Raw genomic sequence first — 24,576 nt, 5'->3', positions numbered from 1 at the left:
ATACCTATCTAATGAATCACAAAAACAGAGTAGGTGTGTTCGAATTGCTATTTTTTTCTAAAAGTACTTGACGACAGTCTTTAATTTGGATGATGAAAATGGATATCTTCGAAAAAATATGATTTTCTTGTGTGTGATAACTAGGGTTTATAATCTTCAACCACTGAAAATGTTTAGTCTGCCCTTCCACGAAATATTTAATAAGATTTTTTTTAAATGCTTAAGAATTTTCGAAAATTCCACCTGACATCCAAACAGACAATATTTTTTAAGTTTAATCAATGCAGACAAGATCATTAACTGATGCTCATTAGCTAGTAGATACATTTGTCTTTTAAAATATAACTGACATATAACGATCGATCGTAATGGTGCTATGTGGATAAATTTATCAGTTTTCAAGAGCAAAATTGGCAGAGAGTCATCCCTACAGTGGCTTCCATTTCTACGATTGTGATCATGAACTGGCGTAATAGGGAGATAATTTTGAAGAAGTAGAATCCTGACTATATGAATAACATTTCTGTATATATACAAATAACCAACAACGTTCCCCCTTGTGATACGCTATTCGTACAAGACTATTTTAAGGATCTACTTTGCTGAAGCTCACCTTCACTAGTTTAGTCGTATGATATTTTCAAAATATTTCTGTTATTTTATTTGCACGACAAAATGGAAGACGATATAATATCAATTGATGTACATGCATTGGCATTTTTAAAAATGTGTATTTATTATATGTCTTTAAAAGGAATCCCATAAATAAAAAAAAAAATCTTTTGTCGAGCAGTTGCATGGAGGCTGTGCACCGCATTTTTTCATTATACTTGTAAAGTGTCATTTTATCGCGCTTTTGCAGCATGTTTTCCCTACCTGTTCATTTGCATGTCTTTTTGCAAATTCATTTAAAAAAGAATTAAACCCTCTACTGTAAAAAAGATACATATGGTAATCTTTGCATTTGAAGCACGTCTTATTTTCTTCGAATTCTACATATAGGATAATACTCTCATATTAATATATTTATACCAACACGATTAATCATTTGATACAAAAAGGTAGTTATATAAACACGGATATTTCTTAGAATTGAGGGTCATCCTTTAAAAGTTACGGTCATCATTTACAAATTACGGTCATCTTAAAAGCAATTACGGTCACCCTTGTTATGAATCGCTGATTCTGTTACGGTCATCTCGATTGTGATTTACGGTCATCTGAGCGATTTTTTCAAATCGAATTTCCCGTTTCATGCACATTTCTCGGAAGTAATTAGTGATTTCCGAGTGATTCTTTTATAAATTTACATCGTTTCAATGTATGATTTGTAAAGAAAATGATATGGAAACACTTTAACAGACAATACAGAAACTGACCTAATTTTTCTTCCGACATCTTGGGATGACCGTGAATGCAGTTACGGTCATCAGCTTTACTCCAGTGTACAATGCAGACAGATACATATATCACAATCTACAGTGAAGATAAGTAAATCTACCATAATCTACAATGTACTAGACAAGTAAATTTGCAATGCTACACAATACATATATGCAAATCTACTATATCTACAAAGCAGACAAGCAAATCTACCATAATCTACAAACCAGACAAGTAAATCTACCATAATCTACAAAGCAGACAAGCAAATCTACCATAATCTACAAAGCAGACAAGCAAATCTACCATATTCTACAAAGCAGACAAGTAAATCTACCATAATCTACAAAGCAGACAAGTAAATCTACCATAATCTACAAAGCAGACAAGTAAAACTACCATACTCTACAAAACAGACAAGCAAATCTACCATAATCTACAAAGCAGACAAGTAAATCTACCATACTCTACAAAGCAGACAAGCAAATCTACCATACTCTTCAAAGCAGACAAGCAAATCTACCATAATCTACAAAGCAGACAAGCAAATCTACCATAATCTACAAAGCAGACAAGTAAATCTATCATAATCTACAAAGCAGACAAGTAAATCTACCATAATCTACAAAGCAGACAAGTAAATCTACCATACTCTACAAAGCAGACAAGCAAATCTACCATATTCTACAATATAGACAAATAAATATGCCATATTCTAAAATGCATACAAGTAAATCTACTATAATATACAGTGCAGACAAGTAAACCTACAATAACCTACAGTGTAGACAAGTAAATCTGCAATATTCTACAATACATACAAGTAAATCTATCATAAAGTAAATACGGATGTCGCATATTCTACAATGCAGACAAGTGCATATGCCACAATCTATAGTGGAAACAAGAAAATCTACCATAATCTAAATCAAATATATGACAGGGTATATAAATTATTTAATATATATGTTAAGGATATGGTCCTGGATGTATCAGCTGCTCACCCGTGCCACATATATACGTTTAAGTGCACCCAACCCCCAACAAATAAGATTAAACTGAGAACAATTTCAATCATAACCATTTATTCTCAGCATTGGTAGTTTCATTACCATTATTTTTGTAAATTGTCATTTGGAGCACACCATAGCATTGTGCTTAATCTAAGTCATGTTTAATTGATAGTCTTCGGGGCACGGGTGTTTATATCACGTGATTGTGGTCACATAAATACTGATACAGAAGCTTAATTCGATATATCTATGTAGTAACATATACACAACAGAGAGTGAATTAATCATGGAGGTAAAAGAAAAACATGATTTTGACTTGGAAGATGAGGACAAAGTTCATATAGAAACGGATTCGATATCAGAAGAAAGTTCAGAAGAAGATCGTGAACAATGGGACAAAAAAATAGAATTTATTTTATCAATGCTCGGCTATATTGTTGGATTAGGAAACTTTTGGAGATTTCCTTACCTATGTATGAGAAACGGTGGCGGTGAGTGATTTACCCGAAACTTATCATATATTGACATTAACATTAAGATATAACAATTTGTTTAAACACACAACTTGATTTGAAAATACAATCATTTTTCATCGCGCTGATGCGGGTTGAAGCAGAAATCAATCAATCAAATCAAATCGGAAGGTTTTTTTTTTACGGCCAGTACGTATTCATCACAGTACGATGAACTCTATTCATGCAAGATTTCATATGGTTTATTTGCCATATCCTTAGTCCTCATTCTTTTTAAAGATTGGACGTCTAAACCTTATAAATTTAAAAGCTCATCATGTTCTATGTTCGTTATATATAAAACTTAGGGCTATTTCTTGGATTTTTTTTCTTTTTTATTTGTGTTGGCTTCGCTGCAAAAATTCCACGAGAGAGGACATAAGTTAGAATTTATAATATGAATTTAATTAGTTTTCTTGTTTGAATTGTTTTACATTTTTTCATGTCTTGTATGTAAATAAGTATACACTATGTCAATTTTGTATCGAGATGCTAGTTCCAAGACAAATTTTCTTCGTAAATTAAATATGGAATGAAAGAACGCAGTTATACTTGCAAGTAAAACATGCAGAGCGTCACTTCTCTTATACCGATAGATGTAATACAGAGTTACCACTTTCTCGTACATTCGTTCATTTCAATATATGAATATAAATAAGAAGATGTGGTATGACTGCCAATGAGACAGAAAACTCTCCATCAAAGTCACATGGATAAAGAGTAAACAGTTATAGGTCAACGTACGACCTTCAATACTATGTATCAGCTAAGTCGCTCTGTCATATTGTTTGGAGTAGGATGAAAGGAAAATGTAACATATGCGAATAAACAAATACTAGTTCTTTCTAGATTTGAGACAGTTCATCATATGGTCTTCAACCAATTAACCGTTTTCTGCAGTTGTATGTGTCTATACTGATTCTCATGAAGGATATAACGATGGTCATCCTATCTAATCATCTCTTTTGCAAATTACAACTAAGCTTTTCCTTTTGATATCTACGGTTTTATTTTCCATTTATTGAGTAACAGAACCATTTAACATTGAAAACATTACGAACCGTCAAATTAATAGAAATTACTTTTTTTCTCTCGAAATGATTTTTTTTATGACTGAATGCTTTTATTATATTTAATGGCATCATGCAACACAACTGTATTCCCCAAAACAGCAGTATTTTCAAAACACGTTACTCATTTTAAATCTACAAATGAAGATCAAAAAGTGAGGTTTTTCTATGTATACACCCGTACAGCAAACAGTGATTCAGCAAAATTACGTTTTAACGCATATCATAGAAATTAATCGAATTAGAGTTGATAGACTATTTAGAAAATTGCGACAATGAACCACCGGTAAAAAACTAATATTGTTGAATATATTTTTGACTGAATTGACCATCAAGCGAATGTTACTGGAGGTTATCGTACTAGGTAATTTTACTAACGATAACGTTATTAGTCCTCCAGGGATCTCAAGGCAAACGCGAACCTTCATGGTTAAAGTGTGTTTTATTTTATACACTTTTGAGTTGGAAGCTCCAAAACATATGTACTTAGCTCACTTAGCTTTTCCAAAAGTTAAACTAAATTGCAAGGCTGTAATCTGGAAGGAAAATAAAAAAAAAAAAAAAACACAAAAAAAACAAGTCACTGAAACGCTAAAACTGGAAATGTTACATAAATAAGCTGCTGAGCTTTTCATCATAAAGATATATGAAGATTTAGTCTGATTTCCAATGAGACAATTCTCCATCCATGTAACAATTTGTAAGAGTAAACCATTATAGGTCAAAGTACGGTCTTCAACACGGAGCCTTGGCTCACACCGAACAGTAAGCTATAAAGGCTTATATATTTTTGACTGAATTGACCATCAAGCGAATGTTACTGGAGGTTATCGAACTAGGTAATTTTACTAACGATAACGTTATTAGTCCTCCAGGGATCTCAAGGCAAACGCATACCTTCATGGTTAAAGTGTGTTTTATTTTATACACTTTTGAGTTGTAAGCTCCAAAACATATGTACTTAGCTCACTTAGCTTTTCCAAAAGTTAAACTAAATTGCAAGGCTGTAATCTGGATGGAAAATAAAAAAAAAACAAAAAAAAAAAAAAAAACAAGTCACTGAAACGCTAAAACTGGAAATGTTACATAAATAAGCTGCTGAGCTTTTCATCATAAAGATATATGAAGATTTAGTCTGATTTCCAATGAGACAATTCTCCATCCATGTAACAATTTGTAAAAGTAAACCATTATAGGTCAAAGTACGGTCTTCAACACGGAGCCTTGGCTCACACCGAACAGTAAGCTATAAAGGCTTTTTATCTGTTTATATATGTTTATACATGTATATTAATATTTAACTACCCATCCCCCAAACCACACACCTTTATAATACATTTCAAGGTTATAACTTTTGGGCTATAAAATACCTCCAAAGCAACAATAATAAACAGAAGTCTGGAAGACATTCGAACATATTTTCCGTAGTTAAAACTATACATTTAAACTTATAGTAATGGTGATCAATTATGGTTTTAAAGGCATAATGAAATTATATCGGAAATGTTATTGTTTCAGGTGCCTTTCTATTCCCGTTCATTATCTGCTGCATTTTCATAGCGTTTCCGTTGTTTTTCCTGGAGGTGTCACTTGGACAGTTCACAGCACGGAGCACAGTCCAATGTTGGGAGGTATGTCCTTTATTCAGAGGTAAGTATTAACAAGTGTAGGCTAGCTTTTTGTTATTGTTTAGTAAGACTATAGATACAAGAAGATTGGGTCTTCAACACGGAGCCTTGGTCCACCCCGAAAAGCAAGCTGTAAGGGCTTTTAAACTGACTAGTGTATAACCATTCAAATGGGGGAAACAACTATAAACGGTCTAATCTAAATTATTAAAAAAAACGAGAAACGAGAAACACTTATGAGCCACATCGACAACTACTGAACATCAGGTTCCTGACTAAGGACAGGTGCATTGTTATTATGCAAGTATTTGCTTTTTCACCGCTAGATAACCAAGCAACAAGTTTTAGTATTAACACTGAAAAATCAGCATGGTAGAAAATGATAATTTTTAATCCGGAATCCATCGCATATTTTTATGTCAAATCAGATTTATAAGCAACCAAAAAAAATAAAAATAACGAACCATTCATTTGTTTTCCTGTTTTATAGTCTTGACCCAAAAAATGAAGTTAAATCGTTTGTGTGCTTTAAGGGTAACGAACAGTCGTAATTTATCCGGCGTATGATTCAAATCAGATAAAAATTATTCGTAAATAATGGGCATTGAATACAAATTCCAATGGAATCAAACATTTATAATTGCAGTTTTAAAATATTTCAGATTTCAATAGTATCACTAAACAAATTAATAAACACAATAAACATAATATACATAGTAACAGTTCATATATAGTACTGCTTTGTTCTACTATTTTATTTATTTGTTCATTTGCAGGCGTCGGAATGGGCATGGTGATTTTAAACGTTGTATGTGCTTTATATTACGTCATGGTGGTCACGTGGACATTATACTATCTTTATAACTCTTTTATATCACCACTGCCATGGACAACATGTGGAAATATTTGGAATACAGAACAATGTTACAATGGACCAATTACTGCATTACGCAATAATAATTATACTCGTGCTGTGGGATATATAAATAATACCGAAGTGCATTCCAGTCTTTTGACTGCGAAAAACTTCAGTGACGTTAATAGTACAATATCTAATTCGTCATCTTACGGAAATTTTTCCATTGACCGAATATCTAGTCAAGAAGAATTTTGGCAGTAAGTGAGAATAATAATTAATAAAAACACAGAGCATTGAGCTCGTTTATAACGACACTTATCTCTTATCAAACATGGTGGACATCTCATTTAGTTGAAATCAGTGTCTACACCCGTTTATCATTAATATATAAAATGTGTTTGTGAGCTAAGCTATTATGCTGAAGACCGTACTTTGAGGGTCACTGATGAGTCTTTTGTAGAGGAAACGCGCGTCTAACGTACTAAATTATAATTCTGGTTCCTTTGATAACTATTAACATCACTTAGTCGATGCCACTGCCGCAGGACGTTTCAGTAGTCCAGTAGTCAACTCTTCGGTGTTGACATGAATATCAATTATGTGGTCATTTTCATAAATTTCCTTTTTACAAAACTTTGAATTTTTCAAAAAAAAATATTAAGGATTTGTTTTTATCCCAGGCATAGATTACCTTAGCCGTATTTGGCACAACATTTTGAAATTTAGGATCCTCAATGCTCTTCAACTTTGTACTTGTTTGGCTTTATAACTATTTTGATATGAGCGTCACTGATAGGTCTTATGTAGACGAAAAGCGCATCTGACGGACTTAATTATAATCCTGGTTCCTTTGATAACTATTTACAAAACTGGGTCGATGCCACTGGCGGTGGATGTTTTGTCCCCGATGGTATCACCAGCTCAGTAGTCAACACTTCGGTGTTGACGTGAATATCAATTATGTAGTCATTTTCATAAATTTCCTGTTTACCAAACTTGGAATTTTTCGAAAAAAAAAGGATTTTTTTCATCCCAGGCATAGATTACCTAAGCTGTATTTGGCACAACTTTTTGAAATTTAGGATCATCAATACTCTTAAATTTTGTTCTTGTTTGACTTGATATCTATTTTGATATGAGCGTCACTGATGAGTCTTATGTAGACGAAACGCGCGTCTGACGTATTAATTATAATCCTGGTACATTTGATAAATATTTGACCTTTAATTCTTAATTTTTTTATACATTGTGACTTGGATGGAGAGTTGTCTCATTGACACTCATACATCATCTTCTTATGTATATGTATGTATGTATGTCAAAACGCGACAACGCATTTGTTCTTTTTCGCATATAACAATGTACGCCTTTTTCAGGACTCTCTTAGCCCCTTTAACGTAAAAGTCGCCATACTACACAAATGGCTTTGATCGGGTTTTTGCAAGATCGAAGGTTTTCTTTTATTAATCACGGGAAAATCTGTTGGGTCATCTGTCTCAATCCTTAGGCATTGTACACTTTGGTTTGTACTACAAATAGGTAAACCAGATGACATTGGACAATATTCAGATTATATGTTGTTTACTGTTCTCTGTCTTTCGATTTCGGATTTTATTTTTGCTTTATATTTCAGATATAAAGTTTTAGACATGTCGAAAGGAATAGAAGAGATGGGAAGTTTAAATCTAAACATACTTATTTGTCTGCTTGTATCCTGGGTAGTTCTCTTTCTATGTCTAATGAAAGGGATAAAATCCGTTGGGAAAGTAAGTATTCTTTCTGCTTCCCTAACTTTGTTTTGTTTTAACTGCATAAGGTTGCATTGCTTGGGTCTAAATTGATTTGTCAAATAACAATTACTACTCATTAAAGCCTACATAACATTAACGATACCAATTGTTCTGCACCAGATGTGAATTTCAATAACATATGTCTCTTTAGTGATGCTCGAGGCCAAGCTGTTTGAAACAAAAAAAAACCCAACATAACAACAAAACAAAGAGCTTATAGACCACAAAGTACATAAAGTCAAGCTAGTGATATCCTTGGGGACACCCGTAGAGGTATTGACCTAGTAGTAGAAATAGAATTAACGGTACCACGTTTTTCTGCACCAGATGTGCATATGTTTATTGTGGACAATTAATGTCTAAACAGTGATACTCGAGGTCAAAATATATTCAAAACTTTAAATACCCATCATGTTTATAATGTCAGTTTTGGAGACAACTGTGTATTCAACTGAACTGTTAACGACTTAAATCTGGTATTAATCATTTGCAATATTGACAATGCCATATTCAAAAGACGTATGCTCGTCAGTTGTCAATGAAATAATTGAGATAAACTGTTTGTTTGACTATATTGTCATGTTGATTATATATATATTTGCCTAAGCACTATATCTTTTATCTTTGATGTTCTCATACGTTTTTTTTTATATGTTTTAATTAAAAAAAAAAAAAAAACGTCTTGTAAGCAATGCAATCCAATATCATGCAGTTTAACAAGAAGTTTTAGTGTAAATATTTGTTAAAGATTACACTGACGCTTGGCGGTATTATCAGGAAATACTGGGGCCGTGAGTCCAAGTCCCACTACTCTGCAAAAAAGACAGATGCTATATCAATCTCGGCCAGTGTAAATTATATAACGAACGTTAGTACATGTGTTAGAAATAATGATATGTGAATGCATACCTTATTTTTTTCCAGGTAGTCTATGTGACAGCTACTTTGCCATATATTTTAATGATCATTTTGTTAGTCAGAGGGTTAACATTACCAGGAGCGATGAATGGAATTCGATATTACATATATCCCAATTTTACTAGAATAGGAGATCCAAAGGTAATGCAATAAAACAAACATAAATATAGCCTTTCCTAAATTGTAAATTAACAAAAATACCGAGCTCTGAGGAAAATTCTAAACGGAAAGTCCAAATACAAATTGAAAAATCAAAACTCAAGCACATCAAAGAAATAGATAACAACTATCATATTACTGAATTACTATTAAAACTTTCTTAGGTAGGAAATGGTTGATTACACCTGGTTTTAAAGCTATCTAAACCTCTCACTTGAATTACAATCGCATAAAACAAAACCTTTATATTTGTCCATATTTGTATACCATGATAGCAAAATGTTCTATCATATCATGAACAATCTTCGTTTCAAGTTTTAAGCACATTGAAGATAAAGATTTAATTATATTCAAAGGGAGATCAAAACACAAGTTCAACGACAACACACAAACAAAACAAATCAATTACAAGAAGGCAAGTTAACGGAATAAAGATAACCGGTATGTAGGAAACACGAGCGAGCACAAGAAAGTACTGGGCAAAAAGATATACGACCAAAACACTCTTACAGTGTAGGGGATATCTTCTTCATGCATATGGCAACGGTTTATTTTAATTTATTTCACATTGTAAAGATTCCAAGAATAACAACTTTGATTAAAATAATGGATAGTGTCCAACCTTGTATTTTTGTTTCACATTTGTAAACCAAATTGTTTTGACAATAGTATTTTAATGAACCAAGGCATGCAAAGTAATCATTTTAAACAATATTTTTATAATTGCCTTCAATAATGCCCACTGGAATAACTTATTAGTGGACAAAACTATAGAATTCTCGTAAACAAAGATTACTTACATATCAATCTATTTAACATTTTAATTTAATATGTTTTAAAGGTGTGGATTGAGGCAGCAATTCAAGTATTTTATTCAACATGTGTTTGTTGGGGACCTCTTATCACTATGGCGAGTTATAATAAATTCAACAATAATTGTTTAAGGTAATTATTTACAATACTATGTAAAAATTTAAAAAAAAAGGATGTTTTATTCAGAGATCAACTGAAGGTCTTTCGATCTTCGAATTTAAACTATTGGATTGTTAAAGTTTAAAATAAAGTTATAGAAAGATATGTCAATAAATTGTTTTACTTTTATGAAATAGGGCAACTCATTCTTATTTCTGCTTTATAAGTTATATAAGGTGGTTCCATAAGAAAGCGAAATCATATTGAAACTATAACATCTGTCAGGCGCACCACCAAACGATATATTTTGGGATTTGCTATTTACAGGGCCCATTATCACACCTGAACTTCGTAACACACACTATAACATTAACACCATGTCTTTGATATGAATTTTTGTAGCGCAAATTATTTTCAAAACCATTTCAACTTAATAAATTTCTTGATTCATATGTAAACAGAGATTCTGCGATGCTGATCACAATGGGAGAAGGTTTTAGTGTTTTTGGTGGATTTGTTGTTTTTTCTGTTCTTGGGTTTATGGCACATTCCAACGGTGTTGAGATAGAAGATGTTGTTAAATCAGGTAAATCTAATGTCTAATGAAGAGAAATATGTAAAGTGAAAACCGCAGTATTTGCTTTATTAGGAATTTATTGATTGTTCATTTGGAAATTCAGTTTAAGATGCAAACATGAAAAAGAACTTTATTAGTGAACTCATACAGACGTTTTGTTTTAAACAAATTAAACACTATGCATAAGCACCCACAAATGCTAAACATACCGATGTTTATACAAACACATACTATAATATAAAATAAAAATGCTTAAAAAGTCAACATATTTCTTAGTTTCTATGCCTTCCAATATGAAGTTACAGGCTATATCATACCAGCAATTAAAACCAAACGCCAATTGCCACAGTACCATGAAATTGATTTTACATTTTTATTATTGATAGTATAATTTATTTTGTGATAACCAGAAGATATGATAATGTATCAGCTTCACATAAACTGTATTGGACCTGCATCTGATGTTAAAACGTAACATAAAGTGGGATGTCAATACCGAAAACTAAACTCATTCAGCTTGACAGACAAAACCTTATATATCTTAGAAGCACAATTTTCCTTTAAAACTACTATCCATCAATATAGTTCAACAGAAAACATTATTTTTTTTATTATTCTAAGTACTTCTGGTTCAGCACACAATAAACAACACTTGTTAATCTATTTTATTGTGCATTTTCTGTTAAGAATAACATTAAATCATATGCAAATGCAGAAAACAAATTTGAATTATTTCCTAAACATAGGAAATTTATTAACTACGCCAGAATTCTAAACCTGCTACTAAAACCGACGTTATCTTATCATTTGAAAGAAAAGTAGTGACGCAAGAAGATTAATCTGTTTAGGTTATGACATTATGATTTTTTTTCAGGGCCTGGTTTGATTTATATAGCATACCCAGAAGTTGTAGCCAAACTGCCACTACCCAATCTTTGGGCTGTTATATTCTTTATCATGATATTAACCATTGGGTTGGATTCGCAAGTTAGTAATTTCCAGATCTTTTGACGTTACATACAAAAAATCATTGATTTCGATGTAGAGTATATTTTAAAGAATTTCAAATGAATAGACAACAACTGTCATATTCCTGACTTGGTACAGGCATTTTCAAATCTTAAGCGCTAAAACTCTCACTAAAACATCCTTTAACAGAACTGCGAGAAAGAACAATTCAAACTATCCGATCGAAATTTGTACACTTATTATCCCGAAGTGGCTGATAGTTCCAATGTTTGTCTGAACGTCTTAACTTACTAAAGACGTGTTTAAACTGTCATAGATGTGACCTGTTCACAAACACTCTTACATATATTATTATGTACTTGGTCTTGCCAATTGATGTTAGATTCAACTATGGTCCAACACGATGAGGTATTCACTTAAAACTGAAGATACTTGCCCCGTCGACCCATCTGTTTTGACTCTATTTTCACTATATTTATTGCCTTTTTATATCTTGAAATGAATTCGGCATCATAATGCAACCGAAATATTTTGCTATTGAAAGTGTTGAACTTTTATCTTAATAAATGATATTTAGTTTGCAGGTATTGAGCCTATTATTGCCGTTTTCTGTGACAGCTTCCGATATATAAGGAAAAGAAGAATGATGTTTACTGCCGTTTTAATGGCGTCTTTCTTTTTGTTGGGACTGCCCTTTTGTTTTCAGGTAATTGTTTGGTGGGTAATAACAATAGTAAAAATGTTTAAATTATTTAATCAAAATAGACTTTTATCATATATTACACGGTTTTGAACGTTTTCAAATCGCGAAAGATCAGAACTGGCTTTCCCGATATTCAACTGAACCACATATATTCCGCTAATATGATATAAATTAGTAATTTGATAAAAAAAAACACACACTAAAAACCTACACACTCAAATGCACAATTGCAGGTATAGACAGAATTAACAAGTACCACTAGTAAATGTAAAATTAAAAAAAAAGTAAATATATTTTTGAAGGTTTAAATTACTTTTGATTCTACAATGACAATATTCAAAAGATTTTACAATGTGAACCAATCGGCTCCAAATATTATGCCAAAATATCGTTAAATAATATTACAATAATTATGTTTTTATAGTTTAGATTGTAATTTTTTTTTTTGAAATATGAAATACATTAATGGTTCATAACTTTCGGTTAAAGTTACGCCTTAATATTTGAACATTGCGTTTGGTTGGTAAGGTTCGTAAGCAACTGGAAATCACTTCAGTATTAAATTGTATGAATAAAACTGTCGGAGTATGATGGCGACGAAGAAACAACCCATCAACAACATTGGACATCAAGAGATAGAAAAATGTATTAAATCGTCTTAAATGGTGACTAACTTTGTACTTATTATATGCACACTTCTGCTGTTTGCTGGATGATCGCAACTATTGTTACATTAATTTATTATGTCTGTCACGGTTGCTCATCAAATATTGTCAATATTACGAAACAATAAACAACTGTAATATAAGTTTGAGGATTAGCAGGCTTTAAAGCAGTTTTAATCCATGATTTTCGTCGGATAATGCCTGTACTTAGTTAGCAATATTGCAGTTGTTTTTCACTTGTTCTGTTGAATGTTAGCATTTAATTTTGTCGGTTTTGACTTCCACTTTTTTTAATTTCCTTTTTTTTTTATATAGGGTGGAATATATGTTTTTCAACTAATGGACTGGTATATAGCTGCCTTTTGTATTCCAATTTTTGGAATTATTGAATGTTTGGTATTTGGTTGGATATATGGTAAGAAAATTAACAAATGACACAAGGACATGAGTATAAAACAACTGTCACAAAAGAGTAAACCTTCAAGTGTGCCTTGTCGCTTTTGCCATTCAAATAATCATTCAAATCCGTATTTTAGTCTACAGGAGACTTCTCAGAAAAAAGAATATTTGTATACCGATAGCATATATGAGATTGTCAAACTTGACATTCCTACCTTTTGTTTTTGTATATCTAAGTTCAGTATATAAGCGAATTAGTAAAAGTCTCGAATAGAAGTGAATAAGCAAAATAATTGGACGACATTGTATATATCTTGCAAGGTTAATACTTTTTTTTTTATGTAGAAAGAACATATGTATTTCACCTGTGCATCGAGTGATATACGATATTTCTCTGAATTGTACAAAATCAGTTTTTACCGATATAGAATACATTTTGTAGTTACCCAGAAAAAAGTGAAAACAAAAGATTCTACCTCTGTATGAATCAATTATATTTCTCCACTCATTTGGTTTTGCTTATTATTATTGAGAGTGAGAACGTAAAGGTAGCCCGATAATTTTCGGTATAGTTAGATATTGAGAAGAAATAGTCGAACAACTTTAAGAGAGATTTCCAATAGTCATAAACATAAGGTTTCATTACTACTTTTATACCTCAGTATAATTGTGATCACTATAATAAATAATGTAATAAAAATTTACTTGCAGGAGCCGACAATTTTTCTAGAGATATAGAACTGATGATTGGTCGGCCTATCCCAATAGTAATAAGGATATTATGGTGCTTTGTCACGCCAGTATTACTTTTTGTAAGTCATTCACATACTGATATTACGAAATATATCAATCAAAAGTTTGAAACACATAAAAGAAGTAATACAGAAAGCTAAAAGCATCAAGTTGAATTCTCCTGTGCAACTAGTATTTCGCCATTTATATTAGAACACGTGAGCTGAGGGATTTAAAAAAGAAGCAAACTATGTAAACGCTCATCAGTCGAAAACAAACTGACAAACCATGTCAAAACCAAACAGAAAAGAGAAACAATAGTATGAGTACAACAACAACATTTTAAACTATAGACTGATCAACATGAACCACATCGAAAACTGGGGATGATCTCCGGTGCGCCTGAAGTCGTGCTACTCCTATACAAATATGAGCAGATTGGTAATTTGACTCCTTTCTAACCCTGAGATATCAGCAAATTCCTAAAACATCGGTCAATATATTTATTATACCCCAAAACTTGACTGGATGTGAAATTTTAATATCAAGTTTTTCATGACAAATGATAAAACAGACTGATACGAGTATACACGATACAGACAGAAATGAAGAAAAAAAACCCAAAGAACAACACATAAAACTACAGCAAAAACAACCCGAACCTCTTTTAAACAAAACCAGGGGTGATATTAGGTGCTATGGAATGATAAGCATAACCTGATCTACATATGGCGTCCGTCGGATTGTACAAAATGATATTAAGTCTTATTGGTTAAATCTCATTAAGGAAAAGAGATGGGATATGGTTACAACAATTGGAACATATCTGTCGTCATCATTGAACATTACTCAACCAACCTATAATGGCCGTAAAGGATGACTTTAACTTAACAACTTGGAACTTTATTCGAGGTTATGTGGAATTTTTGAAATTTCTACTAATGATTATCATGGCATCGATAGTACTAAATTTCAAACATAATGCAGTAAAGAAGTTATTATTGCTATATTTTCAGATCTTACTGGTTATGATCGTGGTTCGATATGAATCACCAACATATGGAGAGTACAGTTACCCACTGTTAGCGAATGTATTTGGGTTTACCTACGCCTTAGTCCCACTACTTCCTGTGATAATATGTGCCGTTATAACCGTTTTTCAGTCTGAAGGAAATACTGTAATAGATGTTTGTATAGTTTATTGATATCATGTAGTTATCTTTTGAACATTCACTTGTTTTACTGTAACATAATAGTTTTCTCTCGGCCCAATCCATCATCAATCAATTTTCAGTTCTCCAAACCTGCCTTGTTAATGAATAGAAAATATTAATGTATAAACTTCTAAACATACCAGGCTTATATTTTGAATCCACCAGACGCGTGTTTCGACAACGTAACACTCATCATTGTCGCTAGAATCAAATACGAAATTGAAAAACATTGAAAATCGAAAATGTTGAAAAAGTTGTTCTAAATACAGCTAAAACCATCTTGTCCTGGTGATAGAAAAACATTAATTTTACGATAAGTTCTACATTTTATAAACAGTAAACTTACATGAATGACAATCAAGTATATTTTATATCAACACAAATGTACTGACTATTGGGCTAATGCACTCGGAGACAAAACGTTTATCAGCGTGGCATCCGCCAGTAACAGCAACTTCATTAAAGGAACCAAGCTAATAATTTGAAGTATGACAGACATTTGCATAATTTGCCTACTTAAAAAAGAAGAGCTACTTGTGTCCCAATCATTGAATGTTTTGCATTATTATAATTCATGTTAAAATTTCACATGTAAATCCAAATTTTTTTCAGAAATTTAGAAACTCTTTACGACCAACTATGTTATGGCAACCAGGAGATAAAAATGAAAGAAAAAGATACATGGAAATGGATGTAATAGATACACAGACATTCTCAGAAAGAATTAGTTTGACACTTTTGGGTCGATGATGTCATATATATATCAAGCATGTTCAAATCAATTAAATTTTATCTACCAATGAGTAAGATAGAAGTTTATAAGGAAAATGTCGATCATTGAAAGTTTTGCTGCGTAAGAAAGTAGACATTTGGCAAAAACGTGTTTTGTTTTAATTACAACAATCATTAGTTATATTGTTGTTTAACAAGAACTATATGCAAAAGTTTAAATACATAATCTGTTATTACATCAGTGTTTTTCTTTTGTTTTTTGATAATATGTACATATGTGTATATGAATTCAATATAACAACACACACAAATACCATAACTAAACTAAGGATCAATTATGAACTATCCTGTTGTTTTCTCATTCGAAGAATTAACGAGATAAACTATTCACATCACATCGCTGTGAATCTACACTCATATATGAAATGTCAGACAATTCAATACATTTCAAGGTTGAACGATCTTTCTGATATGCTCTTCATTGTGGGTATTCTAAAACTTGTCGTCTTGAGTTTTTCTTCTTCAGAAACCTGCTTAGCAAGATAATCGTAATGAGAATATCCCTCTTGAAAAACTTCTTACAATGTGGACACGCTTCTATTCATAGTATAAATTTAGATATGGAAACGCCATTCGACAGAGGGTGGATAAATATGCAGATATTGAAGGTTAACAATAGAAAAAGTAATATCGTCTCGTGTCTAAGAGAAGTGTTATTTTAAAGAAAAAGACACAAGTTTGACGCAGATAGTTTAGTTTTAGTAGTATCCCTTATTTCTAATTCCCTTGCATATATTAGGTACAACGAATCGCTGAAATAAAGGTTTCAATTTTTTTTGAGTTGTCTAAATATAAAAAAAACGATGGTTACATACACACGTAGATGCACTCGTTATCGACATTTTGATTATGTGACATGGATTTAATAAAAACTTATCAAAGATGCCAAGCTTATAAATTGTAACGTGAGATGCACGTTTTGTCTTCACTAGATTCATCATTGACGTTCGAATCAACCCAGAAGCTAAATCAATTCTAAAACTAATTTTGAGAGCCTTGAAAAAAAATCTGATAAATTGTATGGAATACGGCCGTGTCTTGATTAATGCAACATTTTACCCTGTCGGAGCACCTGAGATCACCCCTAGTTTTTGGTTGGGTTCGTGTTGCTTATTCTTTAGTTTTCTATGTTGTGTCATGTGTGCTATTGTTTGTCTGTTTGTCTTTTTCATTTTTAGCCATGGCGTTATCAGTTTAATTTCGATTTATGAGTTTGACTGGCCCTTCTGGTATCTTTCGTCCCTCTTTTAAAGAGAAAAAATACGGTAAATTAACATATCAATGATGTGTATGACAAAAAAAAAGTGCTGACTTCTTGGATGGTGATAAACGCGGAGACGAAACGTCCACTAGCAATGGCATCTGTCAAGTAGTGGTCAATACGATTAGAATGAATAAAATTACAACGTGTTACTCCACGCGTATCGTCTTCGTAAGGTGCACCAGTGATGCACGAATTAAAAACTAGATGAAAGACTAAATAAATCAAATTTGAAGTTAAAGAGCATTAAAAAAAAACAAATATTCCGAATGATTGGGCTAAACAGGAATAAGGCCATCTATTTCTTGAGTTGAAAACGAAAGTGTTTAGACAAATTTAAATAGTTATAGCAATTTGTATATCAAACATTTGTAAAAAAAACCCTGAATTTTTATGTTACCGGTAATCAATAGATTATCTTATTTGGCTATATTTTTTTTTATTGCTACCAATAATTGATTGTGAACCTAGAGACGAACATCAACGGGTCAAATTATGATGCATATTTATCAACTATCCGGTATTCAGAAGTTCTGATTATTTTAGTTTATCGTTGATTATCTCAACGAGATTGTTTTTCTCGCTTGAGCCGGGACGGCGAGAGTGAGAAAAGTAATCGTATTAAGATGAACAATGATAGCCTATTTATCGCTATTTTACCTATGACGACGTTTTCAATTTCGTGTCAATTTCATTAGCCACGCCACGTACCCCTTAGTTTCTAGCGAAAATTTCCATATCACTCGACTCCGCTAAGAAAGAAAATTATCAGTCAGTAAGATCAAAGGAAAATTTCGTAAAATATCGATTAATAGCGGATACATATTCATTTCGATTGACATATATTTTACAGCGATTAAAGTTAAATATGATTGAAATAATTGAATAACAAAATGTAATGCCTTTAAAGATTTAAAATACACATAGTTCAACGCAATATGAATAAAACAGGTTCACACATTCTTATCATTAACCGTATAAGCATTTGCGCACGGAAAATTGGGATAAAGGGCTTTATTGGTTAAGTTATATATTGCATCAAAGTTCAATCTTTAGTGTAAAAGTGGTTATTTGTAAGTTAAATGTTTCTATTTTGATATAATACAAAAGTTCTCCATTCGTCAACCTGAATAAAAATAATTTAGTGCGAAAGCCCATATACTGTAACTAGAACAACGTGTTACTTTTATCATCAATCGTATATTATTGATAAAGTACTTTGTTTATTCTGTGTTAATGACAATGGAAAACGTATTTGCGAATACTAACATTAACAAAACTAATATTTAAATGTTTAGTACGACTTAACTTACAAGTGAACATAAAAAATAACGCACATGCTTTTTCAGTGGATCCTACATCAAATCTTGAAGCTGTTCAACTTTTTAACTAAGAAGATAACTAATTATCGACAGTGTTTTAAAAAATAAAGATAAGGAATTACTGAAGTATCGAAATCATAAATGAATTATTAAAGTTACATAACAAAATGTATTGGAACAAACTGATTCAGTAGAGTCGCATAAACCTTCACTGCAATGTTTTTCAAAGTTTGTCTTATCGTTTTCCTTTGTGTCATTTCAATTTCAAGCGCTCACCGAAAATGTAAGTAATTATTTTCTTATGATTGAAGTTAACAATAGCTGGGTTATTGTTTTAAAGTGATTCATTTTAATTTTAAAAAAAATGTGAATATCACTTTTGTTAATGTAAAGTTAAGCAAATTAATGGATCTATAATATTATTTATTGTATAGATAAGTATTCATCAAAATACACATAAAATAGTATAAACCGTTTGATGTGCCCCGCCATGATAGTAGGTTTATTTTGTGTTTTGATCTGTGCTTCCGTTACAATCCCCCGTCAAGTATTAGATGCATTGTTTTGTTAAGAATCTGTTAAGATTTTGACGGTATTTTATCAAAGATATGTATTCATATCAACTACTTTTCGTTTTCTATTCAATATCATGTAAAATTGAAAAAATATATATGCCAAATTATGGTTTTGAACCATATTTTGCGATTCACTAGCCATTGAAATAATGAAATGTGATAGCACAGTATGGACGAGTTTCCTATATCTATGTCTTTATGCAATACATAATCCTTTTCTAAAAAAATATTAGACGGCTTACTCAGCGTGTCACAGACTTTGAGCTTGTTATCTGTTGCTACAACCATTCATTGATACAGTATAGTAATTGCCGTTTTTATATTACATGTTTGTTGTTGTTTTTACCGTCTATATTGGAAATAAAAGAGCCACACAACTTTTGTCATTTTACTTAAAGAGATAAGAATTGAAGACCTGAGACCAAAAAATAATTCTGCAATTATTCAAAACAATAAATTGTCTTACAGGTAGAATTCGAAGGTGTATTCGAAATTGTAAAAGACACTTTACGTCAGGTTTGTATATGTACTCATGTTATATAAGAATTAAAAAAAAAATAAACTGAGGATTATGAGCTAACATATAAATAGAAATAAATTGATGATGTTGATCTAAAAGCAGATACTCTTATATCTAAATTTACAACCAGTAACTTGGATTTACAGTCCACTACAACCATCTTACACATCTATATATTCCATCTTGTCCAACAGATTGTGACAGCTATATTAAAGTGGATGTCTATTTGAGATTATGTTAATCGTATTTAGAACACATGTATGACTTTTTGGTTTTCAGTGTTTATTGAAATCGAATACGGTTTGGCAATCCAACTGCTTTGATACACTTGTCACTTACGTAAGCAAACGCGTGATTTGCTAACCAAATTTATAGCACAATATATTTTTAACTTTCGTTTCTATGTATGTTGCAATGTCGTTTGGTTTTTTGTTGCACATCAGTGTTTTGTTGTACCGTTGTTTTCCTCTTACAGCTGATTATGTTACCCTAGATTTTAGTTTGTAACCCGGATTTATTTTCTATTAATCGATTTATGATTTTTGAACAGCGGTATACTGCTGTACTGTTGAATTTATCTTAAGAATATTTTTAAAATCTCACATTCGATGCACCTGATTAAAACTGTTTTGTTTACGATGGGATCAAAAATGCAGTTGTCAGAACGCCTGTTTCGAGATGAAAATATTATTGATTCGGTAATTTCTATGTAAATTTGATCTTATTTAAAAACGTTGAAAACAGTTTCTTTCCTATAAGGCAAACTGAAGATTGTCTAAGTTGTTATTGATATAATATTATGATTTCCAAAACTCTTTATAATTATATTTGTCTTCACTATATTTTTTTTGTTCTGGTTTCATCATGTTCATTGATAAGTGTTAATTGCTAGTAAGCGAAACGCAAATATGATATACCAGATTATAAGCAACATTGTTCGACTTGTCTTCAATTGCAAAATTTATAGAATAAAATAACTTCATACTTGAAGTCGTTAACTATGTGTTTATGGTTTCATTTAGAAAGTACTCTGTATTTCGGGAATATTTTTCTTGTTCGAAAAACATAACAAAACACAACCACTGAATTAAAGGCTCTGGATTTTGGATAGGCACATGCAAGTCAGCTGTCGCCCAACCCTCCCGTAACCTGGGACAGTGGTGTAACAGTACAACATAAAAAAACTATAAAAACAATTAAAATGGCATACCTCATTAGTTGGATAACTCAGAAATATATCTAACAACAACACATGGAGTGGACATGGACGGGTACTTGTATATTCTTCATATTTCCACTTGTGTAATTTCCCAGTAGTTTATATAAGAGCCCATAACGCAATTGAAAACTACAAGATATTCGAAATCAACTTTGAATATTATTAGATTTTTATCTGCAATTGCAAATATTTAGTTTAAAATGTTTAAAGATTTAAAAATAACTATTTGTTGTCTTTAAAAAAATAATGGAAAATTGTAAGTTTTCAATACATCTTAATAGTCAACTTAAAACTGCAATAGTCAAATTTTTTTTTTATTTGAAAGTTCTTAAATTCAAACTTCAAAGGATTAGATTAGTTTGTAGTGTCTTCATTTTCATTTTTATGTTGGGTAAATATAATGTTCGCGTATCTGATGCATTTATTCCCGAATTGTATTGATTAAAATCTTAGTGAATAAAATAAGGACGAAGACAATTTTAGACAAAATATTCCCAAAAAATGATTTTCAACGTACACTGATCGTATGGATATTGAACTAGATTATTTGGATTTTGGTGATTATTTATGATATTTAATGTTTGCCATAGTATCAAATGATTTTCATATTCCTTTAATAATTGATTGCAGGATCAGAAAAGAAAGAATGCATTGACAAGTGTGGTATGTTCATTGTTAACTCACTGTATAACAAAAGATCACTTTTTGTGTGAATTTGTTCTTAAATAGAATTACTGAGTCTTATTCGTTGTTTACATTATTCATATGTATTTTCAACTTACTGTTATCTTGATCAAAGTATGGAATGTAAAAGGTTAGACAAGAACTAGCAAAAGAAGTAAAAGAGGGGCAAAAGATCCGATTGGGACAGTCAAACTCATAGATCGAAAATAAACTGACATCGCCATGTAAATGTCTTGGCTCCTTTAAAAATAATGTCGGTTCTACTGATGAATGTATCAGAGAAGTGATTTTAAATCCCTAGGGTGAGATAAACAAATTAAAATCGGCGTATTTGGTCTACGGTTACACATGGTTTATGACAATATCTAACAGATAGTTAAGCCGAATTCGCTTATTCGTAATAATGCAAAAAGTTTGATGCCCTGCAACGTATACGTAAGCCATCATTCAAAGATATAAGATGGATATATCTGAAAGAATTATGTTAGTTGAGCATCCGAGTAATGTTATTCAATAGAGCTGTGCTACCCATTATAATTTAAGATTCAAATGGACAAACAAAAGTTGCCTTATAACACATTATACTCTCTTCAAAAGAAATTCCAGAACGTTAGTGTAAATCGTGAATATTGAAACTATTTCCAAACGGATATGTCATTAGTTCATTTCAATTCAAATTCATATATGATATCATTTGAAACTGGTGTGGTTTTTTTTTTAATATATATATGAGACAAAGTGTATACGCGTTTGTTGTCATATACATCCGATGTAAAATTTGTATGTTTACAGAATCTGAGGAAAGTGGGAAAATATTAAGTTTACATATTCACAGAATAAACCATATAAATTTGTATACTCACTATATAAATTGATAGGTGATTTTTCTTTATTTTATGGTAGTATCATCAACTATGAAATTAAATTCAAGTTTAAGTAATGACATTTTGGCCATATCTATCTTCTTATTTAAAAAAATAAACATTTTACAGAATTAAATGACGAAGTGAATGTATAAATGTATAAAAACAACCTACCCCACTAAGCGATGTCTTATAAATTTAGAAAAACTTAAATTTTACAGGAATGACTGGATGTAAACTTCCAGACGGAAGTACTATCGCAGTAAGTAGTCATACTAAAAACCAACAATTAATGAACTGTAGTGTTCTCGTCCACAAATATAGTTCCCTTTATTTAAAATATTTTTTCTTTATTTTTTCTCTACGTATCTTATTTTGAAATTTTTGAAAGACTTGAAATAATATTTTGATGTTTTATTTCAAGTGATCTATAAATGAAAGAAGTGTTAGGGTCATGTGCAAAATGATTTCGCAACATCTTTTGACTGATCCATACAGTTCGGATTTGTAAGCTGTAAAGCTTCAATTATTTCAAATTTTTTATATGTTTTGGGACTTGTACTGTGCATTACATATACGAAAGATTTGGCAAAATACCATGGTGTTATTTAATATGACAAAGCATTGTACCGAACTGATATAGAAGTGAACTGTAGTCTATGACCAGCTCTGCTGTGTTTTACAATTACTTGTTGGTAAAGAGTTGTCGATTGACATTATGTAATGTAAATTAAGTGAATGAAATCAAGGTACATGACTTCGCTTTACAAAGACAAAACGAAAATGCCATGATAAGATAAAATAAAACACATTTGCACATGGACTAAAAAAATCAACATTATCATAACTTTCAACATTATTTTATCCAATTATTGAACCAATGTATATATCATAAACTTAGTCTTTAGTCTTCTGTGCACGGTTTTATCATTTTTTTTACGCAAACGCATCGTATTATTGTCATTTTTATTCCCTCTCTGTCTGTTATGATGTGAAAATATGGCATCTAATTATTTGTCGTGTTTTGAAGCCGTAGTTTACTGATTGTCACCTTATAGTAAACAATCAACAAAGAAGCATGGATATTGAGCACGTGTATAACATGTACAATCAGATAATAAATCATTTAAATGACAGATCCAGGCGTATTGCGATCACCGGATTTTTACGAGAAGAGTCACTTTAATACTGAAAATATGTCGGCGAATTGCTTCCTGAAAGCAAGCAATTAAAAAAAGAAAACTTCTTCTTAATGTGGATAAATTTAAGAATTTTCTTCAGAAAAAAAGTATATGTACATAAGTTTTATAATGAGTACTATTCATTTAGTTTTAAAAAAAACATCTGCATCATTTTTTTTTAATTTGAGGTTTCATATGACTTTAATAACACAAAATTCGTATTTTTATTCCGGTACCAAAATACTGTCTACTGTTTGATGAAACTATTTCTAGACCTAAATGCTAAAGTGTATTTGAAAAATCATTAAAAGTGTTACCTGTTTTCAACTACCTAGTCGAGAGTGATTTAAAGTTTTGTAAATTAAAAAAGCTATTTGAATATATTGTAAAATATCAAACATAAAACTCTGAAATTCTATATAATATTTGTGTCATAGTGTTGCAGTCATATTGACGTATGTTTTCGTTTGAGAAGGAGAAATGTTTTCCTATATTTTTAAAATCGCCGTTACTTAATTTGCGTAAAATATGTAGACAAAACTCAACTGTAACTTTTGAAATAAATAGGTGGGCAAAATATCGCCCCCGGCGCCAGTTTGTGGACAATGTGTCAAATGTGTAAGTGATGGTAATTTACTGACAACGACTTGTATGGA

General features: G+C 31.4%; 1 protein-coding gene across 2 annotated transcripts; it reads left to right on the top strand.

The window, feature by feature from the left end:
• The first annotated feature begins 1,379 nt into the window (after nucleotides 1–1,379).
• LOC139480928 (sodium- and chloride-dependent glycine transporter 1-like) lies at nucleotides 1,380–16,471 on the top strand. 2 transcript variants are annotated; one of them, XM_071263897.1, is made up of 14 exons: nucleotides 1,380–1,514; nucleotides 2,652–2,887; nucleotides 5,497–5,628; nucleotides 6,383–6,722; nucleotides 8,099–8,231; nucleotides 9,180–9,314; nucleotides 10,174–10,277; nucleotides 10,706–10,830; nucleotides 11,696–11,808; nucleotides 12,368–12,496; nucleotides 13,474–13,573; nucleotides 14,269–14,369; nucleotides 15,306–15,476; nucleotides 16,116–16,348. In XM_071263897.1, exons 2-14 carry the CDS (start codon nucleotides 2,683–2,685, stop codon nucleotides 16,251–16,253), a joined length of 1,926 nt encoding a protein of 641 aa, XP_071119998.1. In that variant the 5' UTR covers nucleotides 1,380–1,514; nucleotides 2,652–2,682; the 3' UTR covers nucleotides 16,254–16,348. The 2 variants fall into 2 exon arrangements, with proteins under 2 accessions (XP_071119998.1, XP_071119997.1); XM_071263896.1 differs by lacking the exon at nucleotides 1,380–1,514 and having other exon boundaries at nucleotides 2,564–2,887; nucleotides 16,116–16,471.
• The last annotated feature ends 8,105 nt before the right edge of the window (nucleotides 16,472–24,576 follow it).

Source organism: Mytilus edulis, chromosome 7 (assembly GCF_963676685.1).
Source record: "Mytilus edulis chromosome 7, xbMytEdul2.2, whole genome shotgun sequence".
In the NCBI taxonomy this organism is placed as follows: Eukaryota; Metazoa; Mollusca; class Bivalvia; order Mytilida; family Mytilidae; genus Mytilus; species Mytilus edulis.
This window is presented reverse-complemented; position numbering and strand designations above follow the sequence as displayed.